The 19797-nt window shown below is 37.7% G+C and overlaps 1 protein-coding gene across 10 annotated transcripts in view; it reads left to right on the top strand.

Moving 5' to 3' along the window:
* Birc6 (baculoviral IAP repeat containing 6) overlaps positions 1-19797 on the top strand; it is a 195994-nt gene that overhangs the window by 146410 nt on the left and 29787 nt on the right. For all 10 annotated transcript variants that reach the window (XR_009057854.1, XM_057783178.1, XM_057783186.1 and 7 more), the window contains 3 exons: positions 1000-1164; positions 2809-2977; positions 10582-10792. Coding sequence is in view for 9 of the 10 variants with exons in the window: in XM_057783178.1 (XP_057639161.1) it covers positions 1000-1164; positions 2809-2977; positions 10582-10792 (545 nt within the window). In the remaining variant the exon portion in view is untranslated. The remainder of the gene's footprint in view (positions 1-999; positions 1165-2808; positions 2978-10581; positions 10793-19797) is intronic.

Genomic DNA, 19797 nt, shown 5'->3' with positions numbered 1-19797 from the left:
ACTTACCCAAAATTCTGTTAGAATGACCATTCTGAGCCATGGAACTTTGTTTAGTATTTTATTGCACTCACCTACCACCACACACACGGGGGGGGGGGGGGGGGGAGATAAGGAGTTCGTGACTGGATTAAAAGTAGAAAAGCATTAACTTTATACCTTCTTTTAATACTCCTGTGTCTTGTTTACATTCCATCATCTTTCAATACCACTAATTTACCTATTCTTGTATCCTTTCTATGTGTCATACTGTAGCCACACATCTGTCTGTTTGCATAAGTAAATGTATAAATTATAAACAGCATCTTTAGGGATTAGAGCACATGGAATTCTTTCTTTCTAATATTGGGTCTCCTTAATTATTACTACATGTTTCCGTCAGAATTTGAACAACAAAACAATTGAGATGTATTATTTCTAAAAATAGAGGTAGTCTACCTCTCTTGATTGAGAGCATCATTTTAGTGTTGTGGTAAAATCCTGAGGTAGTTTTTTACTGGAACCCTAAAATGGTCTTATATAATTGTTTTCCTTTCTTTGTTTTCAATTTGGTTTTGAGTCGTTGATTCTTTGAGCCTACATAGATTGCCTTTTCTTTTCTTTAATCCTCGTTCTCTCTCTCTCTCTTTGATCTTCTTCCCCTTAGCATTTAATATTTTCATAGTTTGTTTTTATAGCATGTATTATTATACATTTTTGCAGCTAAATAATATTCCCTTGCATTTGTTCATATATTCATATCTTGGTAGAGGCATTTGAAATCTGTCCTAGATTGTGGTGAACAGTGCTGCTCTGAACTTGTATGCACAAATGCTTATTATTAGCACTGTTTTTCATTTCATTGGGGTGTATGCTTAGGAATATTACAGTAATTATTTTTCAATTTTTTGATGAAAGGCCAGATCGATTTTTTTTTATGTTGTGTTAATTGTTGAACGGACATAGTGATAAGTTTTTGAGGATAAGTAAAACCAAGCACTAATAATATTTTTTTCTTAAAAGCCACAGGTGTCAAATTCTCATAACCCCACGTCAACAGAAGAACAGCAGCTGTATTGGGCCAAAGGTACTGGCTTTGGCACAGGTTCCACAGCATCAGGATGGGACGTAGAACAAGCCTTAACCAAACAGAGGCTAGAAGAGGAGCATGTGACTTGTCTTCTGCAGGTGTGTTTGCTAATTTGTTACTGTCAATGATAATCATTAAATTATTTTTTATTTGATCTGTTTTTTAAATATTGATGATGTAATCGTTCTTAAGTACTTTGTTTCTTCTTTTGTTGAGATGTTTTATGTACTTTAGGCTTTCCTTGAACTCCAAATCTTCCCTTTCTTCATCTTTGGAGTGTAGTCATGACTGGTGTTCACCAGCATTCTTATCTATTTCATGCTCACTTTTGTTTTCTTCTCTAAATACATTATAAAAGCATGGGTTAAAGAATGGTCTTTCATCCGTGCTTGTATTCTAAATACCTTCCCTCTTAATTAGCTTCTCACCTGAAAAGTGAAAGGGGATGCAATTACCCTGTGATTTCAAGATGCTATCTGCCTGCTAGTCACCCCTTTGCCTCATCATAGAGCTTCTGCCCTTCTGTGTTAAAAAATTAGTATTTAGGGCTGGAGAGATGGCTCAGAGGTTAAGAGCATTGCCTACTCTTCCAAAGGTCCTGAGTTCAATTCCCAGCAACCACATGGTGGCTCACAACCATCTGTAATGGGGTTTGGTACCCTCTTCTAGCCTGCAGGCATACATACAGACAGAATATTGTATACATAATAAATAAATAAATTTTAAAAAAATTAACATTTATGTTTCATTCTGTGCTGGAACTGAACCCAAGACTTTATACCTGTTAAGTATATACTTAACCACTGAACTGTACCTGTAGCTCACTTTCAATTCTCTTTTCTAAATTGTTTTGTACTGTTTCCAGAATGAAGCAAGTTTAAGGTGGGAGAGAACATCTATATTATCTAAACAAGAAGTTGTTAGCCTTAATTGGTGCCGTTTTTGAAGTGTTATTTTCCATAGTTTGAGGGTGGTATGCTCATAGTAGTACAGAATTCTAAGATTGCAGCACTCTCAAACTGAATCCATTCAACGAAACTCAATAATAAGGACTGCGAATCTAACTCAGTGTATGTTGCCTAGCATTCATGGAACCCCTTGATTTGGTCCTCAGTACTACTTAATCATGCTTGTAATCCCAGCCCTAAGGAGGTGGAGGCAGGAAGGTCAGAAGTCAAGTTTAGTCTCAACTATAGAGCAAAGTAGAGGCCAGAAGAACTACTTGAGACTCTAAAAATGGTAAAGAAAGCCAAAGGAAATTATCAGTAATGTTTGGGTTGCTGGCAGTGGTATAGTCACTAGCACCAGTGTTTGTTTGTTTTTAGGCAGGTTGCTTCTCTTGTAGTTACATGACTCACTTGCCATGTAAACAACACTCAGAACAGTCCCTTCTCTTCTGGAGTCAAACTGAAATGTCCCCCTTAGCGAGGTTTGATGCCTCAAGCTTGCAGTCCTAAACTCAGGATCATTGAAAAATCCAAGGGCATCCTGTTAGAAAACCTGACTTTGAGGTTTGCCAGGGCCACATAGGGAAGAGCTGTCCTCAAAATAAAAAATATATAGTCAGAATATATTGTATGAAGAAAAAAAATCTATATTCAGTTAGGAAAAAAAAGGGTCTTCTATTCAGAAAGTGGTTAAGTAGAAAATACATGTCCTGAGTGTGCTAAGATTAAATACCTAATTATAAAACATCATTGAAGTATATAAAACTGAACTCCAATATGTTTTCAACAACTTAGGTTCTTGCGAGTTATATAAACCCCATGAGTGGTGCTATAAATGGCGAAGCCCAGCCATCTCATGAGAGCCGAGGACAGAACAGTAGCGCTCTGCCTTCTGTGCTTCTGGAGCTTCTCAGTCAGTCCTGCCTCATCCCCGCTATGTCCTCCTACCTGCGAAATGACTCTGGTAAGTCACCTTATATGATAGACTTATAATCTTTATTATGATACTCTGGTGTAAATATGGTAGGATTCTCTTTGCTCTACTTTCAGGAAAGTATAAAATTACATACAATGGTAGCTTGAAAATAAGTTAATGAAAAATTTAAGTCCACGATACTTGCTATAATAAGGTGATGAACTTTTTGAAATTAGATAAAATGCACCATAGACACTTACTTTGTCAATATGCAACTGATTAAGGATTGTTTATCATGGGCTTTAATATTGTTACGTCCCTCTCTTGTCTCATTCCTGTCTCACTCACACTGCTCCCAGTTCTTCCCAAGTAGCCCTTCTTCTATCTCCATGTCTTTTTTTCCTCTACATAAAAAAGAAAACAAAAGATTTATTTACTTGTGGATGTGTGCAGTTATGTGTATGTACATGTGTGCACAAATGTACATACATGCCAAAGTGCACCTTTGAAAGTCAGATCAGGAGTCAGTTCTTTCCCCCATGTAGGTCTCCAATATCCAGATCATGTAGGTTTTCAGGACCTTATCCATTGAGCCGTCTCCCTTTGTAGTCTTTTGATTTCTATTTCCTTGGTGGCTAATCATGGGGAAAATTGTGTATTTGTTGACCGTTTATGCCTCTGTTTTAGTATCGATTCAGTTCAGTTGTTCATTCGTTGGCTGGATTCTTTGAATTTTGAGTTTAACTTTATCAGTCTTTATATTCTTTATATTAATATTGTGTCAGAAGGATAGCTGAGATCCTGGTGTTCGAGGTAGCCACTGTTAAATTTGTGTTACAATCATTAATCATCTCTCAGGTCTTTTTACTTGTAGTGTAATACTGGCTATTTTACCCAATTTAATTTTAGATTTTAACTTTTATTTAAGAAATTTAAGGTTAGTAAATGGGTTTTAAAAAATACGGAAATTTATGCAGATTTAGTTTTGTTCAGTTAGATTCTGAACAGTTCATCTTCTTTAGCAGGAATGCTTAATGGATTAATTTTTTTCCTACTAAAGCCCTTTAATAAGTTGGTTCTTTTTTTTTCTAGACCTGTAGTAGGTGTAAAGGAAAATTTATTTTTATCATATGTAAATAGAAACATGCTTTTAAGTGTTTGGTTTCTGTACATCTCAACAGCAAATATAAGTCACCATATTTAGCAAATCTCACTGAGATGAGGCAGTGACTCATTCTGGTTTTATTTGTATTCTGATGATGTTCAGGTTACTTACTTATTTATACTCAGAATATGTTTGTTACTGAGTTTTAAATATTCTTACTGGCCCTTTTATATATACTCTTAAGAAATGTCTTTTCTTTTAATTGGATTACTTGGATTTTTCTGCATTGAGTTTACGTATTATAGTTATTAAATGGTTTGCAAAAGTTTTGCTTTCTGTAATTTACCTCTTGACTTTTTGGTAGTTTGTTTTGCTGTCCATAGACCTCTTAGTTTGATGTATAGTACAGTCATTATGTAGGCTTCTTATATGAAGGGAGAGATGGCTCCGCAGTTATTATTGCTCCTGCAAGGCACTCGGGTTTGGTTCCTAGCACCCACATGAAGGCTCACAGCAACCTGTAGCTTCAGTTCTAGGTTATCTGACACCCTCTTTTGTCCTCTAAATGCATCAGGCATATATGTGGTGCACATACATGCATACATGGAAAATAACATAAATCTATTTTTAAGATCTATAAGAAATTACTCTATGATCTAGAAATCTCGCTAATAGCCAGGACACAACTTAAATAAGATAGGTATATAAAAACAAATACTACATATTCTCATTCATTTGTAAATGTTAAAAATATTGAGCACTTGATGCTAGAGAAATGACTTGATGGTTAAAAAGCACTACTGGCTCTTGCACAGGACCTGGGTTCGATTTCAAACACTCTTGTGGCTACTCAGAACCATCTGTTACCCTAGTCTCTATTGATCTGATACTGTTTTCTGGCCTCTGAGGATACCTGGCACCCACATTTGTTCTGGGAGAATTGTAGTGTTTCGTAACACTTGGCCAACCTAGTCTGCAGAAGTTAAATTACAAATTTTAGACTAAACAGAAGAATTAGAAAGATCCCAACATGTATAGGTAATTCATATTTTGGAAATACAAATGATAATTGCTCAGCCAGTGAAATGGTTCAGTAGATAAAGACACATGCTACAGACCTACAGGTAGAAAAAGAAGACTGACTTCTTTATGTTGCTCTCTGACCTCAAAGCATGTGCTTTCTCTCTCTCCTCATAGATGAATAAATGCTTTCTAAAAAGAGAAGTGCTAATTGTCTTCATTTTATCACCATCTATTGTATATACTCATTACGATACTGTACATAGTAAATTGGAGTACCATATGATAAAAATTAATAAAGAGCTGAGTGGTGTTGCACACCTTTAATTCCAACACCCAGGATGCAGAAGCAGGCGGGTCCCTATGAGTTCAAAGCCAGCCTAGATTATAGAACTAGTTCCAGGGCAACCAGAACTACACAAAGAATCCTGTCTCAAAAAACAAATGATCAAGCAAAAAAAAAAAATGAAGATAAAAAGCAGTTATTTTTGCTAGAAATTTCTTAGATAGGAGAGTCTTGTACAAAGAATATGTTCATGTTAACTTACGCATTTTATACAATGCCAAAATGCATTTGTTGGCCAGTATCATTTTAACAGGTAACGTTTAGTTAGCCTGCAGTTACCCCACTTGCCACCAGATGGAAGTACAGTGTCACTTTTTAGGGATGTTTGTAAAAAGTCTACAGGCAGAAAGTTATCTTTACTTAAGATTACTCTCATTTTGAAAAACAAAACAAAACTTTGTTGTGTCCCCTTCCTCCTGAAAATAATATAGTAAGTCTTGTGGCACATTAAGTTACTTGATATTCACTTATTGGGGCATGTACCTTTTAGTTCTGGTTTAGAAACATGAAAATATATTTTAGAGTTGAAAGATAAATTAGAGCTATTCTAAGACGTGTTTGTGTCCAGGAAACAGAGAAGAGGGTCTCCCTCAAGGAGATTACCCCACAGAATATGGGTAATCTCAAGTGAAAAATTGCAGAGGGGCCTGGAGAGATGGCTCAGAGGTTAAGAGCATTGCCCGCTCTTCCAAAGGTTCTGAGTTCAATTCCCGACAACTACATGGTGGTTCACAACCATCTGTAATGAGGTCTGGTGCCCTCTTCTGGCCTGCAGGCATACACACAGACAGAATATTGTATACATAATAAGTAAATAAATAAATATTTAAAAAATTACAGAGGTATTTATGTAATCCATTCATGAGGTTGATCTTTCACTAAGGACTTTTTTTTTTTTTTTTTTTTTGGTTTTTTTCGAGACAGGGTTTCCCTGTGGCTTTGGAGCCTGTCCTGGAACTAGCTCTGTAGACCAGGCTGGTCTCGAACTCACAGAGATCCGCCTGCCTCTGCCTCCCAAGTGCTGGGATTAAAGGCGTGCGCCACCATCGCCCGGCTTCACTAAGGACTTTTAACCTAATTTTTGTATAGGATCTCACTTTATAGGCTAGCTAGTCTTAGCCTCATGCTCCCCCGTATTAGCTGTCTTCATTCTTGGGACAGCAGTGTGCACATCTAGGCTCCTTGCATGGGGTTTTATTAAGCCTAACCCTCAGCTGCATATCCATGTCACAGATAATGAAATTTAGAAGGAGATTTTGAAAATTAAGAATTAAGTTGTGATAAAAGCTAGAATTTAATATAACTAGGGTTTATTTTGTTTTTAACTTTACAATAATGTTCGGTTTATGGCATAGTTTTAAGACAGTGTATTCTTACCCATCAACCATTTCTCCAGGAATGCTGCCGGTTTTTTTTGTTTCTTTGTTTTTTTTTGTTTTTTGAGACAGGGTTTCTCTGTAGTTTTGGAGCCTGTCCTGGAATTAGCTCTTGTAGACGAGGCTGGCCTCGAACTCAAAAAGATCCGCCTGCCTCTGCCTCCTGAGTGCTGGGATTAAAGGCGTGTCCCACCACCGCCCCGCCATGCCATCTTTTATAGCTATAACAAGTTATCAAAATGAAAGGTTTGACATTAGTTCAGTAGTTAACATATAGAGGACCTTCTATCTCTTCTCTCTCTTCTTTTTCTCCATGACTGATTTTTGTCTTGGTATCCAATCTGGAATAGCTTGTTGCTTTTAGTTATCCCATTTCTTCAGAGTCTATTTCCTTCTGATGTCTTAGTATTCTTTTGTCTGTTGTGATCCTCTGACTTTTAAGAGAACTGGTTTGTTTCTTTCAAGACTTTCCAATTTCGAAAATTCTTTTATCCTGATTAGACTAGGATTATGGGCTTGGATAGAAAATACAACAAAAGTAATAGTTATATACTCAAAGAAAAAGCAGTTTTTCTTTCTAACACCCAATAGTTGCTATTAGCTCCTCAATAGGGGAGAAGCCTCATTGACTTCTCTTATATAAGTCCCGGAATGTTAAGTGACTATGTTGTGCAGGTGACCATACCTGTTGTGCACTTCTGGGTATAATGAACATGTCATCTCAAAAGATAACTCATAATTCTCCCTTCTTGTGGCTCTTATATTCTTCCTTTCCTTCTTTCATGATGTTACCTAAACCCTGGGAGAGTTAGTAAAGATGTCACATTTAGAACAATCACTTATTCTCAGTATTTTAGCCACTTATGAATGCACACCACAAAAAGAAGCTTCTCTGATGAAGATTGAGAGTACCACTAATCTATGGATATAAACATAAATTTTTATAAGATAGTTTGATGATATGCCTAGTTAGCAAAATGACAGTAGTAGGTCCTTTCTACCTTTCCAGGGCCCAATCACCTCCCCTCTCCTAGATTTTGACCAAGTTTATGATGCCCAACATGAATTTCCCCTGTGGAGCAGGCCTCAAGTTTAATTAAAAACCAGTTGCTTATCCCCATAACCACCGTGCCACTATTGCGCCCATATTTATGTCTTGCCTGGCATGTCAGGGTCGACTGCTGGTTAAGTGCATTTATGAATTTCCTTCCCTAGTAGCCTGCATAGTGCCTTTTGGCCAGCTACCTGGAAGGAAATTTTCAGGTTGTTTTCAGATTGATTTCTGTATATCAAGCAACCAAATTTTGTTGTGTCTTCAGCAATAGCTATGGTAGACAATCAAGAAGATAGCCTTTGTTGTAGCAGGGGTAGAGGAGAGCATGACTCTGGGGGCTCTCTGACCAGTAACTTGTAAAGAGGTATTCTATGCCTGTCACTGTCTATTGGGTGAAGCATTGTTTGCCCATGTAGAGTATTGTGTGTTCAATCACTCCTCCTTTGGGACTATTAGTATTAATTATATTTTTAAAAAATTAGCTTGCAAACTAATGTGTTCCCATAAGGCCTTTTTACACACCTTTAGTTTTTGTTAACCTACTATATACCCCTTTCTCATTCCCCCACTTCTATTTCTGGTTAAGCCTTTTGTCCAATATTCACATTTACATCAACTATGACTTCTATTTCCAAATAGAAAACCAGTTTTCAGAAAAGCAGGACGTTTGTCTTTTCATCCTCCAATCAATAGTATCTCCTGTAATCTAGTTGACTTTGAGCTTCCCTGTAGCTTGAGGATGATTTTGAACACTTGGTCCTGGTATATACCTGGTGCTGGTATATACCACTATACTCCATTATCCATTGATTTTATTTGTTTTCTTTCTCTCTCTCTCTCTCTGTTCCTATCTTCTCTCCCCCCCTACTTTTCCCCTCCCCCCTCCCTCAGTGTGTGTGGTATATGCTTGTGTGCATTCATACCATAGCATGTGTGTGGAGGTCAAAGGATACTTTTATCGAGTAGGTTTTCTTCTTCCACTTTGACACCAGCTCTAGATACCAAACTTGGATCATCAGGCTTGTATCATCAGCAAGTGCCTTTTCCCACTGACTGAGTTATCTCAGTGGCCCTAGAAAAGAGGTTTCCCTGGTATCTTAGTTAGAGTTTCTATTTCTGTGAAGAGACCATAACCACAGCAACTCTTATAAAGGAAAACATTTAATTAGGGTGGCTTATATTTTACGATGTTTAGTTCATTATCATCATGGTACATGTCGGCAAACATGGTGCTGAAAAGGGAGCTGAGAGTCCGATATCTTGACCTGTAGGCAACAGAAAGTGGTCTGAGACACTGGGTGTATCTTGAGACTAGGAGACGGCAGAGCCTGCCCACACATTGACACACTTCCTTCAACAAAACCACACTTCCTAATAGTACCACTCCCAACAAGTTTATGGAGCCAGTTACATTCAGACTGTCGCACCTGACCTGGAAATGAACTGTCCATTAGAATTAAGCTTCATTCTAAGTAGCCTTCTCTATCATCACCCTATTAGAACTGACATGTAATAAGTTTTTTTACTACACTAATTGCTGGAGAAAGACCAGTATTCTAGATGATGATGATTCCTCATCTTTTCATGCTCATGCCCTGTGTAGATCATGAAAAAATCCCCCATCTAATTTCTATTTCCTCAGTTTTAATTTTTTTGTATAAGAATCAGAATACTTACCAGTGTCTCAAAATACTGTTACTGGTTTATCTTTCTGTAGAATTATGAGGTTACGAACTTTTTTGCTTTTGTCACTGCTGTGTTCCCGGCTTGACTAGCATTATGTTTTTTTTTTTAATTGAAAAAAATTTCCGTCTTCTCCCCGCCTCCCATTTCCCTCTCCCTCCCCCCACTTCTTTCCCCCTCCCCCACTTCTCTCCCCGTCCCTCTCCAGTCCAAAGAGCAGTCAGGGTTCCCTGCCCTGTGTGAAGTCCAAGGTCCTCCCCCCTCCATCCAGGTCTAGGAAGGTGAGCATCCAAACAGGCTAGGCTCCCACAAAGCCAGTTCATAGCATTATGTTTTTTAAAAATGCTTATAGAATGGCTATTCAGTAATTAGTGTTGGAAAAAAGTTACCCTCACATGAAACATAGAAGTAAATTCTAGCGAGATTGGTCCACTTCCTATTTACCAACTTAAGAAAAGTCTTAGAAGTAAAAAAAATCTATTCCTTAGTACTTCAGATTTTAAGAAAAAAAAAAGTTCCCTGGGCAGTGTTGGCACACATATTTAATCCCAACACCTAGGAGACAGAGGCAGGCAGAGCTCTGTGAGTTCAGGGCCAGCCTGATCTACAGAGCTAGTTCTAGGACAGCCAGGACTATACAAGAAACCCTGTCTTGAAAACAAACAAACAAACAAATGGAAGGATAAGAAAATTCATTTGATTTGTAAATAGTAACTTTAAATGCTTTTTGCTAACTAGAATGTTCATTTGCCGACAGACTTTTAATCAGTTGTAGTCTTTTGATAGTTGCAGACATACTATAAGTTCATTGCTTCAACTTTAACAGTGTAATTTTTCTCATGCTGTACTGCTATAATATCTGGACTACTTAATCATTGTGTATGTAACATAACAAAATAGTAATTACCTCCATACTTGTGTGTCTCTCCTCATTCCATATCTTCCTCATTTTCTGGAAGTGCAGTATTGTCTCATAAACATGTGTTGCTGGGTCAGGACAGTATTGCTGTTGATGCTGTTTATATGACATGTGTCCTCACTGTCTGCTTTCTCCTTTTTTTCCCTTAGTTCTGGACATGGCAAGACATGTGCCACTGTACCGGGCTCTGCTAGAATTGCTCCGGGCCATTGCTTCTTGCACATCTATGGTGCCACTGTTGTTGCCTCTTTCTACAGAGAATGGTGAAGAAGAAGAAGAACATTCAGAATGTCAGACTTCTGTTGGTACATTATTGGCCAAAATGAAGACCTGTGTTGATACCTACACCAACCGCTTAAGGTACAGCACTTTGTTTCTCTTGACCTTGCTTTTAAACAGCGTTTAAAAGAGTTCTATAGATGTTTTTAGCTTTTCTTCTTTATTGAGACATACTGTTTATACTTTCACATACACACATACACACACACACACACAGACACACACACACAAATAGCACAAACGTACTATATCAACATAAAACGTATCCATCCATGTCTTATACCAATGTCCCTTTATCACTATAACTTATTACATGTTCCCATGAGTGATATTATAGGTATAGGCAATGAGTTTTACTAAATGTACCACAGTATGTTCATTGTACAAAAGATAATAATTTCCCTCAGCACTGATGTCAGAGACACTTTTAAGTGTCATTGAATACACTCCAATGACATTGTTCTTATTTCTTTTTCTGTTTTTTTTTCTTTCGAGACAGCGTTTCTCTGTGGTTTTGGAGCCTGCCCTGGAACTAGCTCTTGTAGACCAGGCTAGTCTCCATTGTTCTTATTTCTAATTCCAAATTAAAGATACTGTGTTTTACGTTGCCTAGTTATTGGTAGTTGTTTAGGTTATTTTGTTATAATAATCTTATACATTTAATTTTGAAGTTTATTTAAAACCTGTAAGGTAGAATCTTAGTGTTCGATGTGTGTATTTATATATTTCATCATTTAGATTCATGTTATATTTATGTCTTAACCTTTCTTAGAAGTTAGAAGATCAGTTATTATTTGTTAAAGTTACAGTGAAGCTAATTGCTTATCGAACAGTGGTATTTTTAATTCACTTTTGGTCAAAGTTTATCCTTGAAGACGATGAGTTCTGTTATGAAAACTATATATATAATCTATAAAACTTTTCTTTTCACAGAGTCAATTTTCTTTTTTTTTTTTTTTTTTTTTTTGGTTTTTCGAGACAGGGTTTCTCTGTGGTTTTGGAGCCTGTCCTGGAACTAGCTCTTGTAGACCAGGCTGGTCTCGAACTCACAGAGATCCGCCTGCCTCTGCCTCACAAGTGCTGGGATTAAAGGCGTGCGCCGCCACCGCCCAGCCACAGAGTCAATTTTCCTTAGAGATGACCTTTAAAGATGTTTTTTAAGGCATTTATATTATTGATGGGAAATTTGTGTGTGTCCATAGATTTCTAAGTCAATGAATGTTCTTTCTCATCTTTGTACTATATTTCCTTCATTCTCAGTTGTTTTGCAAGAATCTACAATTTAGACGTTACAGGTTTAAATAATGCCACTGAGTTGTTTGTTAAAAGAATAGTTCTGTTTTGGCCCAGTGTACTAACTCTTTTGTCAGTTGGACAAGGATCATATACTGGAAAAAATTAGGAGATTACTTGGTAAATACACATAAAGCTATAGGTTATATCAGGAGTGGTAGCATGTGTCTGTAGTTACTCAGAAGCCCAAAGCAGAAAGATGACTTGAAACAAACCTGGGCAACAGAAAGAGACTTTTCGTTTCTGTTTTTGTTGTTGTTGTTAAAGATAAGGCTCATGCTACTCTATTATTAGGAAATTATGTTGTAAAAGTCCATTTTCGTTGATAATTTTCTGTTGTATAGAAGAAAATAATAATACTGTGTTTGCTTGCATTCTGCTCTGTCCTCCCTTTTGTTTCCAGTCTTTCTGATTGAGGTCTAGGAAGCCAGCATAGTTCTGTTCAAATAGTATGTTGTGCCAGGCGGTGGTGGTGCACGCCTTTTACACCAGTACTTGGGAGTCAGAGACAGGTGGATCTTTGTGAGTTCAAGGCCAGCCCAGTCTACAGGAGCTAGTTCCAGGACAGCCAGGGCTATTTTACAGAGAAACCCTGGTGCGGGAGAATTGTCTGTATTCTGTCAATCATGTTTTAAATAAACGCTAATTGATCAGGCAGGAAGTATAGGCAGGAAAACCAGACAGGAAGTAGAAATGATACAATGAGAACAGGAGAATTCTGGGAAGGAGGAAGCTGATTCCTCCCACTCCTGCCCAGACCACTGAAGCAGCAGGATGTGATCTACCCCACTGAAAAAGGTACTGAGCTACATGGCTAATAGATCAGAAAAATGGGTTAATCAAGATGTGAGAGTTAGCCAGTAAGAGGCTAGAGCTTATGGGCCAATCAGCTTATAATTTATGGAGACCTTTGTGTGATTTTCTTTGGGGCTAAACAGTTGTGGCGTACCGGGCAGGACAAAAACCCCAACAACAAGCAGGTCCCCGTTCATGTTACAAACCCTGTCTCGAAAAACAAAACAAAACAGTGTTGCCGCTATTCAACCAAAAACATCAAATTGTTCAGTTCAAGTGGTGTCCTTAATTGAAAATTTTGTCCATGCACTACACTTAGTGTCTTTTGTTCCTGTACTCCAAACATGTTGCTCTTAGCGATATGTCTGTTACATACCAAGATGGAGATCTGCCTTGTATTTCTCTGCTTTATTTTGTGTTTGGGATAACTATATTTGCTTATAACTAAGCAGTAAAAATGCATACTCTGGGTCAGGTGGTGCTACATGCTTTTAATCTCTGGACTCAAGGAGGCAGAGGCAGGCTGATTTCTTTGGGTTCAAAATATCCTTCAAAAGTATCTTTCTTTAAACTGTGTATATCCCTATCCTCTATAACCCTGGTCGATCCTGTACAGGACCTATGATAAGGAATTATAAGAATTCTTATTTAGGAATAAGTTTTTTGCAGTGTATGGTAGGTAGATTTCCCATTGCTTATTTTGCTTTTCTTAACCCTGTCCATTCAGCAAACATTATATAATTTAATAATGGATTTTTGCTTCTGCAAATTATTATTTCACTAGAAAACTTTAATTTCAGATACATAATAATTGAATTTGTTTTTCAGTTAACTTTCTGGAAAAGTGATACAACCAGAAAACACATCATATTTCAGATTTAAGACTAATTTAAGAACAAGCACACATGTGAAACCACAGTAACTGTCCACAGAGCTTATTTCTTTTTTTTAAATATTTTTTTATTTATTATGTATACAATATTCTGTTTGTGTGTATGCCTGCAGGCCACAAGAGGGGACCAGACCGCATTACAGATGGTTGTGAGCCACCATGTAGTTGCTGGGAATTGAACTCAGGACCTTTGGCAGAGTAGACAATGCTCTTAACCACTAAGCCATCACTCCAGCCCCAGAGCTTATTTCTTTTGTTAGTTATATCCATAAAGACCTATGCTGTGACTAGTCTTAATTAACCCCCTTTGCTGGAGTGTTTTGTGTCAAGACTTTAAAGTGAATGTTGCTTGGTTGGGATCCCATTGGTTTCTGTTAGGTATTTGTCCTGTTAGAGAAGGCAGTCAAGGACTAGTGTTGTTGTTCCATCTCTGCTTCTCATTGAAGATTTGATACAAAGTTCAGTTTGAGTTTCACAGAAAGTAAAACCCCCATACCTTTTTAGTCTACCATGTCATAAGACTTACACTGCCTTTTTTTTTTATTGAAAATAAAGTGTATTTTGTCTTTTTACCAAACATAAAAAGAGCACCCCCTCCCAAGCTTATTGTATTTATCATTAATCATCTTAAAAGAAATTGTCTTCATTTTGAAGATCTCTGATTTGATGTTGGTAGTTACATACATTTGCAAGATTCAACATCATAACCACTCAGCCTCAAAACAAAAAGAAAAAGTTATGTATTAGGTAAATAAAGATTAGAGGGTGTCTGTGTTCCAGACTATGTTAAAAAAATGTTAAGTGCTGAAAGAAATCATTTCATATTCTAGGAACCTAGGGAAGCTTGATGTGCCGTTAAATGTAGATGACAGACAAAGCTAGACGGAATTGAGGCTAGGTGATGAAGGGTCACAGATTACTTATCTTTAAAAGTGGTTGATGAGAGCTGGCAAGGTGACCCCAGCAAGTAAAGGCACTTACTCTAGTGCTGCTGACCTGAGTATGATTCCAAGCATGCCCCACATGGTGGAAGGAGAGAATCAACTCATGAAGGTTGTCCCTGTCCTTCACACATGTGCCAAGGCAGGTGTATGCCCCCTCAAATAAAATGTAATAAAAAAAAATTCAGTAGTGATCTAATGTGATTTGTGTTAAATAGGTGATCTCCAAATATAGTTGAATAGTTGAAATAGGAGGTGAAATAAGGCCATGAAAGAGCTTTTTTTTTTTTTTTTTTTTTTTTTAGATTTATTTATTATGTATACAACTTTCTGCCTCCATTTATTAAACCCACACGCCAGAGGAGGGCACCAGATCTCTTTACAGATGGTTTGGAGCCACCATGTGGTTGCTGGGAATTGAACTCAGGACCTCTGGAAGAGCAGACAGTGCTCTTAACCACTGAGCCATCTCTCTAGCCCTCATGAAAGAGCTTTTCATCACAGCAATTGTTCCCTGAGAATTGTGACTAAGAAATGTGTTCAGTTGCATTCCTGCTGGTATATTATGGACTTGATACAAAATTAGTTCATTGGTAGAAAGAGGAAGACTTGATTGGGGGAGGGGGGGAATGGGAGGTGGTGGCGGGGAAGAGGCAGAAATCTTTAATAATTAAATAAATTAATTAATTAATAAAAAAAAGAAATACATTTTGTATTCAGGACATTTGGCTTAAAATGTAAATAGTGAAATTGGGGCAGGTGTCCAAAGAAGTGAAAGAGATCAGAAATAACAAAGATGCACATTGGGTCTGAGTGGTTGTATAAAACTTGAAATTACATGTTTATTGCTGCATAAGTCCAGGGCCACTACCCTGAATTTCATACTAATCATAAGGGATCATAACCTTAATCATAAAGAATTTCATGAGCATGAATTTCTGTAACTGTTAATTGGTACTTTCCTTTTTTTCCTTTTAAGTTAATTTTGATTAGTGTATCACATCTGCTTCAGTCCTGTGTTTGCTAGTTTCTTGTGCACAAGCCAGGCTTCGTGATTGGGATGGTCTAGTATACATTCATTTGCCACAATACAATGTAGTAACTGCTGGTGCAACTTTAGAGATAGGACCTTACTCTGTAACCCTGACCCACCTGGGACTTGCTGTTTAAACCAGACTAACCTTGGCATTAAAGGCATTTGACACCGTGCATGGGTCAGCCCTAACTTCTTATGTAAGATCTACAGTTTTAAAATTGCTTGACGATGGTATGGTGGTACATGTATGTAATCCCAGCATTATCATAGAAGTTTTGGGCTGGGTCGGATTATAGAATGAGACCCTGTCTCAAAAACAAACAAAAAAGGAAAGATCAGTCTGGGGGCTGATTGGTGGGAGGTACAGTTGTTAGGGACTTTCTGGTGGCAGGGTAGGGAAAGCTATCTTTAGCTAGCAAAAGGCTGGTGGGCCCTGAGGGGTGGCATCTGCTGAGCCAGCAAAGGGACTTTGGGGGCCTGCTGAGTCAGTAGAAAGCTATGGCATTCCTGCTGATCTGTTGCCCCTAAACTGTGATTTTCCTGAGTATTGTCTGTTTAGCTCTGTCACATTCTAGTGAATTGAAACTAAATCTGGTCTCTCAGGCTATTAGGAAAGCCTGTCTTCGCTCTGGTCTGCCCCGCCATCTTCCCTCTCCCTGACATCCCTCTTAATTTCTGCCTCAGTAATACAGTTTTATGTGAAATGGCAATTTTGGGTTTTTTCTTTTTAAATCAAATTGCATTACATTAGTTCTCTTTTTTCTCGGACAGAATAGGGGCTGGAGGGATGGCTCAGTCCTTAAGATCACTTCAAAACTTAAGATGGCTTCAAAACAAAATCAGTGTACATGATAATGTGTTGTGCTATATCTCAAGCAGTTTTAATACCAAATTTGAATCTATTGCTTTTAGTTTATAATACATTTCTAGGCACATCACAGATAAGTAGCTTGTTTCTGTTATCTAGATTGTCAGAGCTGTCAGGGACTTTTGGAATTCAACTTGCCATCTTTTACAGATAGGTAGGTCCATAAAAATTGTGACTTGGAGTGCTACAATCAAATTTTTTTTTACTCCTAATACTGTAATCAATGTATTCACTAAATTAAACTTAGCCTCTAAAGACCTGTTAGGTTTGTTATCATACCAAATCAAAACAGTAGTGATGGGGAACACTGAATTTTGGGCCAGTTATTTATAGTGTAGAAAAATAATTTAAATGTAAGTAATGAATTTAAAATTATTTTTACAATTAAAAAATGTATACGATCTGAAGAGAAACCCAAGAACTAATTTATAAAACATCTCTATGCCAGAGAGAAGACTCCATGTCTGTGACTTCACTTATGTTTACATCATATACACAGACATACACAATAAATAAAATAAAAAGCTGTAAAAAAAAAAAAAGCCCCTATTCTATTGATAATCTTTGGAGACACATGAAATAATACAGATTATTTGCTGGGCGGTGGTGGTGCACACCTTTAATCCCAAGAGGCAGGCGAATCTCTGGGAGTTCGAGGCCAGCCTGGTCTATAAGAGCTAGTTCTGGGACAGACACCAAAGCTACAGAGAAACCGTGTCTCGAAAAACAAAAAAAAAAAAAACACACATACACACAGATTATTACAGTTTTTCTCTTAGTTTCTGTGTATCCATTCATTTTCATTCCCTAAAGAATTTATGATTTAGAATTGTGATATGTCATTAAAAGGTAGTATATTTCAATTGATATGCACTCTAGTTATAACGTTTAATTAGTAGAGTACCAAACCATATTTTTAAGACTTAATATTTTGGGGCTGGAAAACTAGCCCAATTGTTAAGAACATTTACTGCTCTTACAGAGCCAAGATTCACACACATGATGACTCAACCATCAGTAACTCTAATTCTGGGAGATTTGACACTGTTCTCTGGCTTCTGTGAGCACCAGACACAATTATAGTGTACATACATATGGCAAAACTCACTCACACATAAAATAAATAAAAATTAAAAAAAAAGAGAGAGAACCATATGTTATGATACATTTCTCCTAACTGCTTGGGAGTTCAAGACGGGGTTTGCAAGTACGAGGACAGCATTAGCACCAGAGTGATGGATTCCACCACCTCACCACTACTGCTCAAAAAGAAGATCCTCTGTTCTGTTTTGGAGTGTAGATAAGATAGTTATTGTGCTTTATGTACATATTATTTCCACTTGAATAGAAATATAAGTGTCTAGTGTAAAGGCCATTTTGTTACCTACAAAATACTTATACTGTGAAGATATTTGAACCCCTTTGTTTTCTACCCGGTAGCCTGGGATTCATTTTCTGCTGGTCCCTACAGCCTGTGTAATCTCACAGTGGAGTCAAAGTGTAGCTGTAGTCCTCTGTTTCCCCTTTGAGTAGATGTGAACTTTTTCTCACTTTTCAGAGGCAGGAGCAGTATTTGTTCTAGCTCTGTGCAAATATTAACTATTGGACTATAGTAGCTAAATAATCATATTCTGCAGTATTCAGTATTTCATGGTTTCACCAAAAACTTGAGAGAGATACTTGCTGCTAATCAGAATTAGGCTTAATTGCTATAAGAGTAGAATACACATGACATTCAGTGTAAGGTGCTTCGAATGTAAAACTTTTCTTTGGCAATCCTCAAGTGAGCATTCTTAATTTCCACTTTTCTTAGCAATCTCACAGGGCCTTTGTGAGAAGAAATCCATCATACCCAAGTAAAATGTTGATAAAAGTACTGGGTACTGGTGGTGCATGCCTGAATCTCAGCAGAGTCAGGCAGAGACTGGTGGGTTTCTGTGAGTTTGAGGCTATTCTGCTCTACAGAACTAGTTCCAGGATAGCCAGGGTTACCTGAAGAAACTATGTATGGGCGAGCGGATGGGGGGAGGTAGCGGGCAGAGATATCCCATTCCTTTTGGTTTTTTGAGACAGGGTTTCTCTGTAGTTTTGGAGCCTGTCCTGGAACCAGCTCTTGTAGACCAGGCTGTCCTCGAACTCAATAGAGATCCGCCTGCCTCTGCCTCTCGAGTGCTGGGATTAAAGGCGTGCTCCACCACTACTGGGCTCTCCCTTTTTTTTTTTTAAATCAACTGAAGTTTACTATTTGACCTGTTCTATTCAGAACAAAACAAAAAAACCTGTTTCTCTTACTTTAAGCTCCCTTAAAATTGACCTTATAAAAGTTCAGTCAAAGCTTTTCTTTCCCCAACTCCTGCTTCTGTTTCTTTTGAGAAAACTATCCTAGCTTCTTGTGCCTCTGCCTCTTATGCTTGCAACATAAAAATCCTGATTCCTTAATCAAAAAGCATTAGATAGTGCCATATCTTTTTTTTTATTTCAAAAAAATAAGTTTTTTTTACATTTTTTTTTTTTTAAGAGAAAGAGATGAGATGAGTTGTTAAACACCAGTCTGGAGCTGGATACTTGCTGGTTGTTATGCACATACATATATGGTTTTAAACACAAAAAATGTTTTAATTCCAACATGATTTTCCATCTCAAATACCACTCTAGCCCAACCCATCACCATCTCTTTGCTGGACCTTCCCCCCCCCCCCCCCCCGCCTCCAGGAATTCCTAACCAGCTTTTTTTTTCCCCTCTGTTGTCCTGTAACACAGCACAGTAGAATTTTGGACCTAAGACCACAACATATCTGTCCTTTCTCCTTAACAAACTCACCTCGATGGACTTGTAAGAGACTTAGAATGCAGTCCCACTGCAAAGCCATATCTTTATTCATTCCTTTTTAAAACATTAGGTTCGTCTGTCAACAGTTGTTTGTTTTTGTTGTTGTTTTTAAAACTGTGTAGTTCTCACTGACATGGAACTCGCTATGTGTACCAGGCTGGCCTGGAACTCACAGAGATCTCCCTGGCAGTCATACTTTTTAGTTAGTGTTATAAACAGTGAAGCTGGTGTTTATCTCCCCATCCTCCCACCCCAGCTGAGGACTGAACCCTTGCTGCCACTGCACTAATCCCAAACCCCACTCTTTCTTTTAGGTTAAATTGTGTTGTCCCTTGGTAAACTAGTGACGATATATTTGTGGCACCTCCATTTGCACATACACAATGCCATTACTGTATCTGGTGATACTCAGAACCTAATATATTGGACCT

The sequence above is a fragment of the Chionomys nivalis genome, chromosome 1 (assembly GCF_950005125.1).
Source record: "Chionomys nivalis chromosome 1, mChiNiv1.1, whole genome shotgun sequence".
In the NCBI taxonomy this organism is placed as follows: domain Eukaryota; kingdom Metazoa; phylum Chordata; class Mammalia; order Rodentia; family Cricetidae; genus Chionomys; species Chionomys nivalis.
The sequence above is the reverse complement of the archived record's forward strand: the minus strand, read 5'-3'. Positions and strand labels throughout refer to the sequence as shown.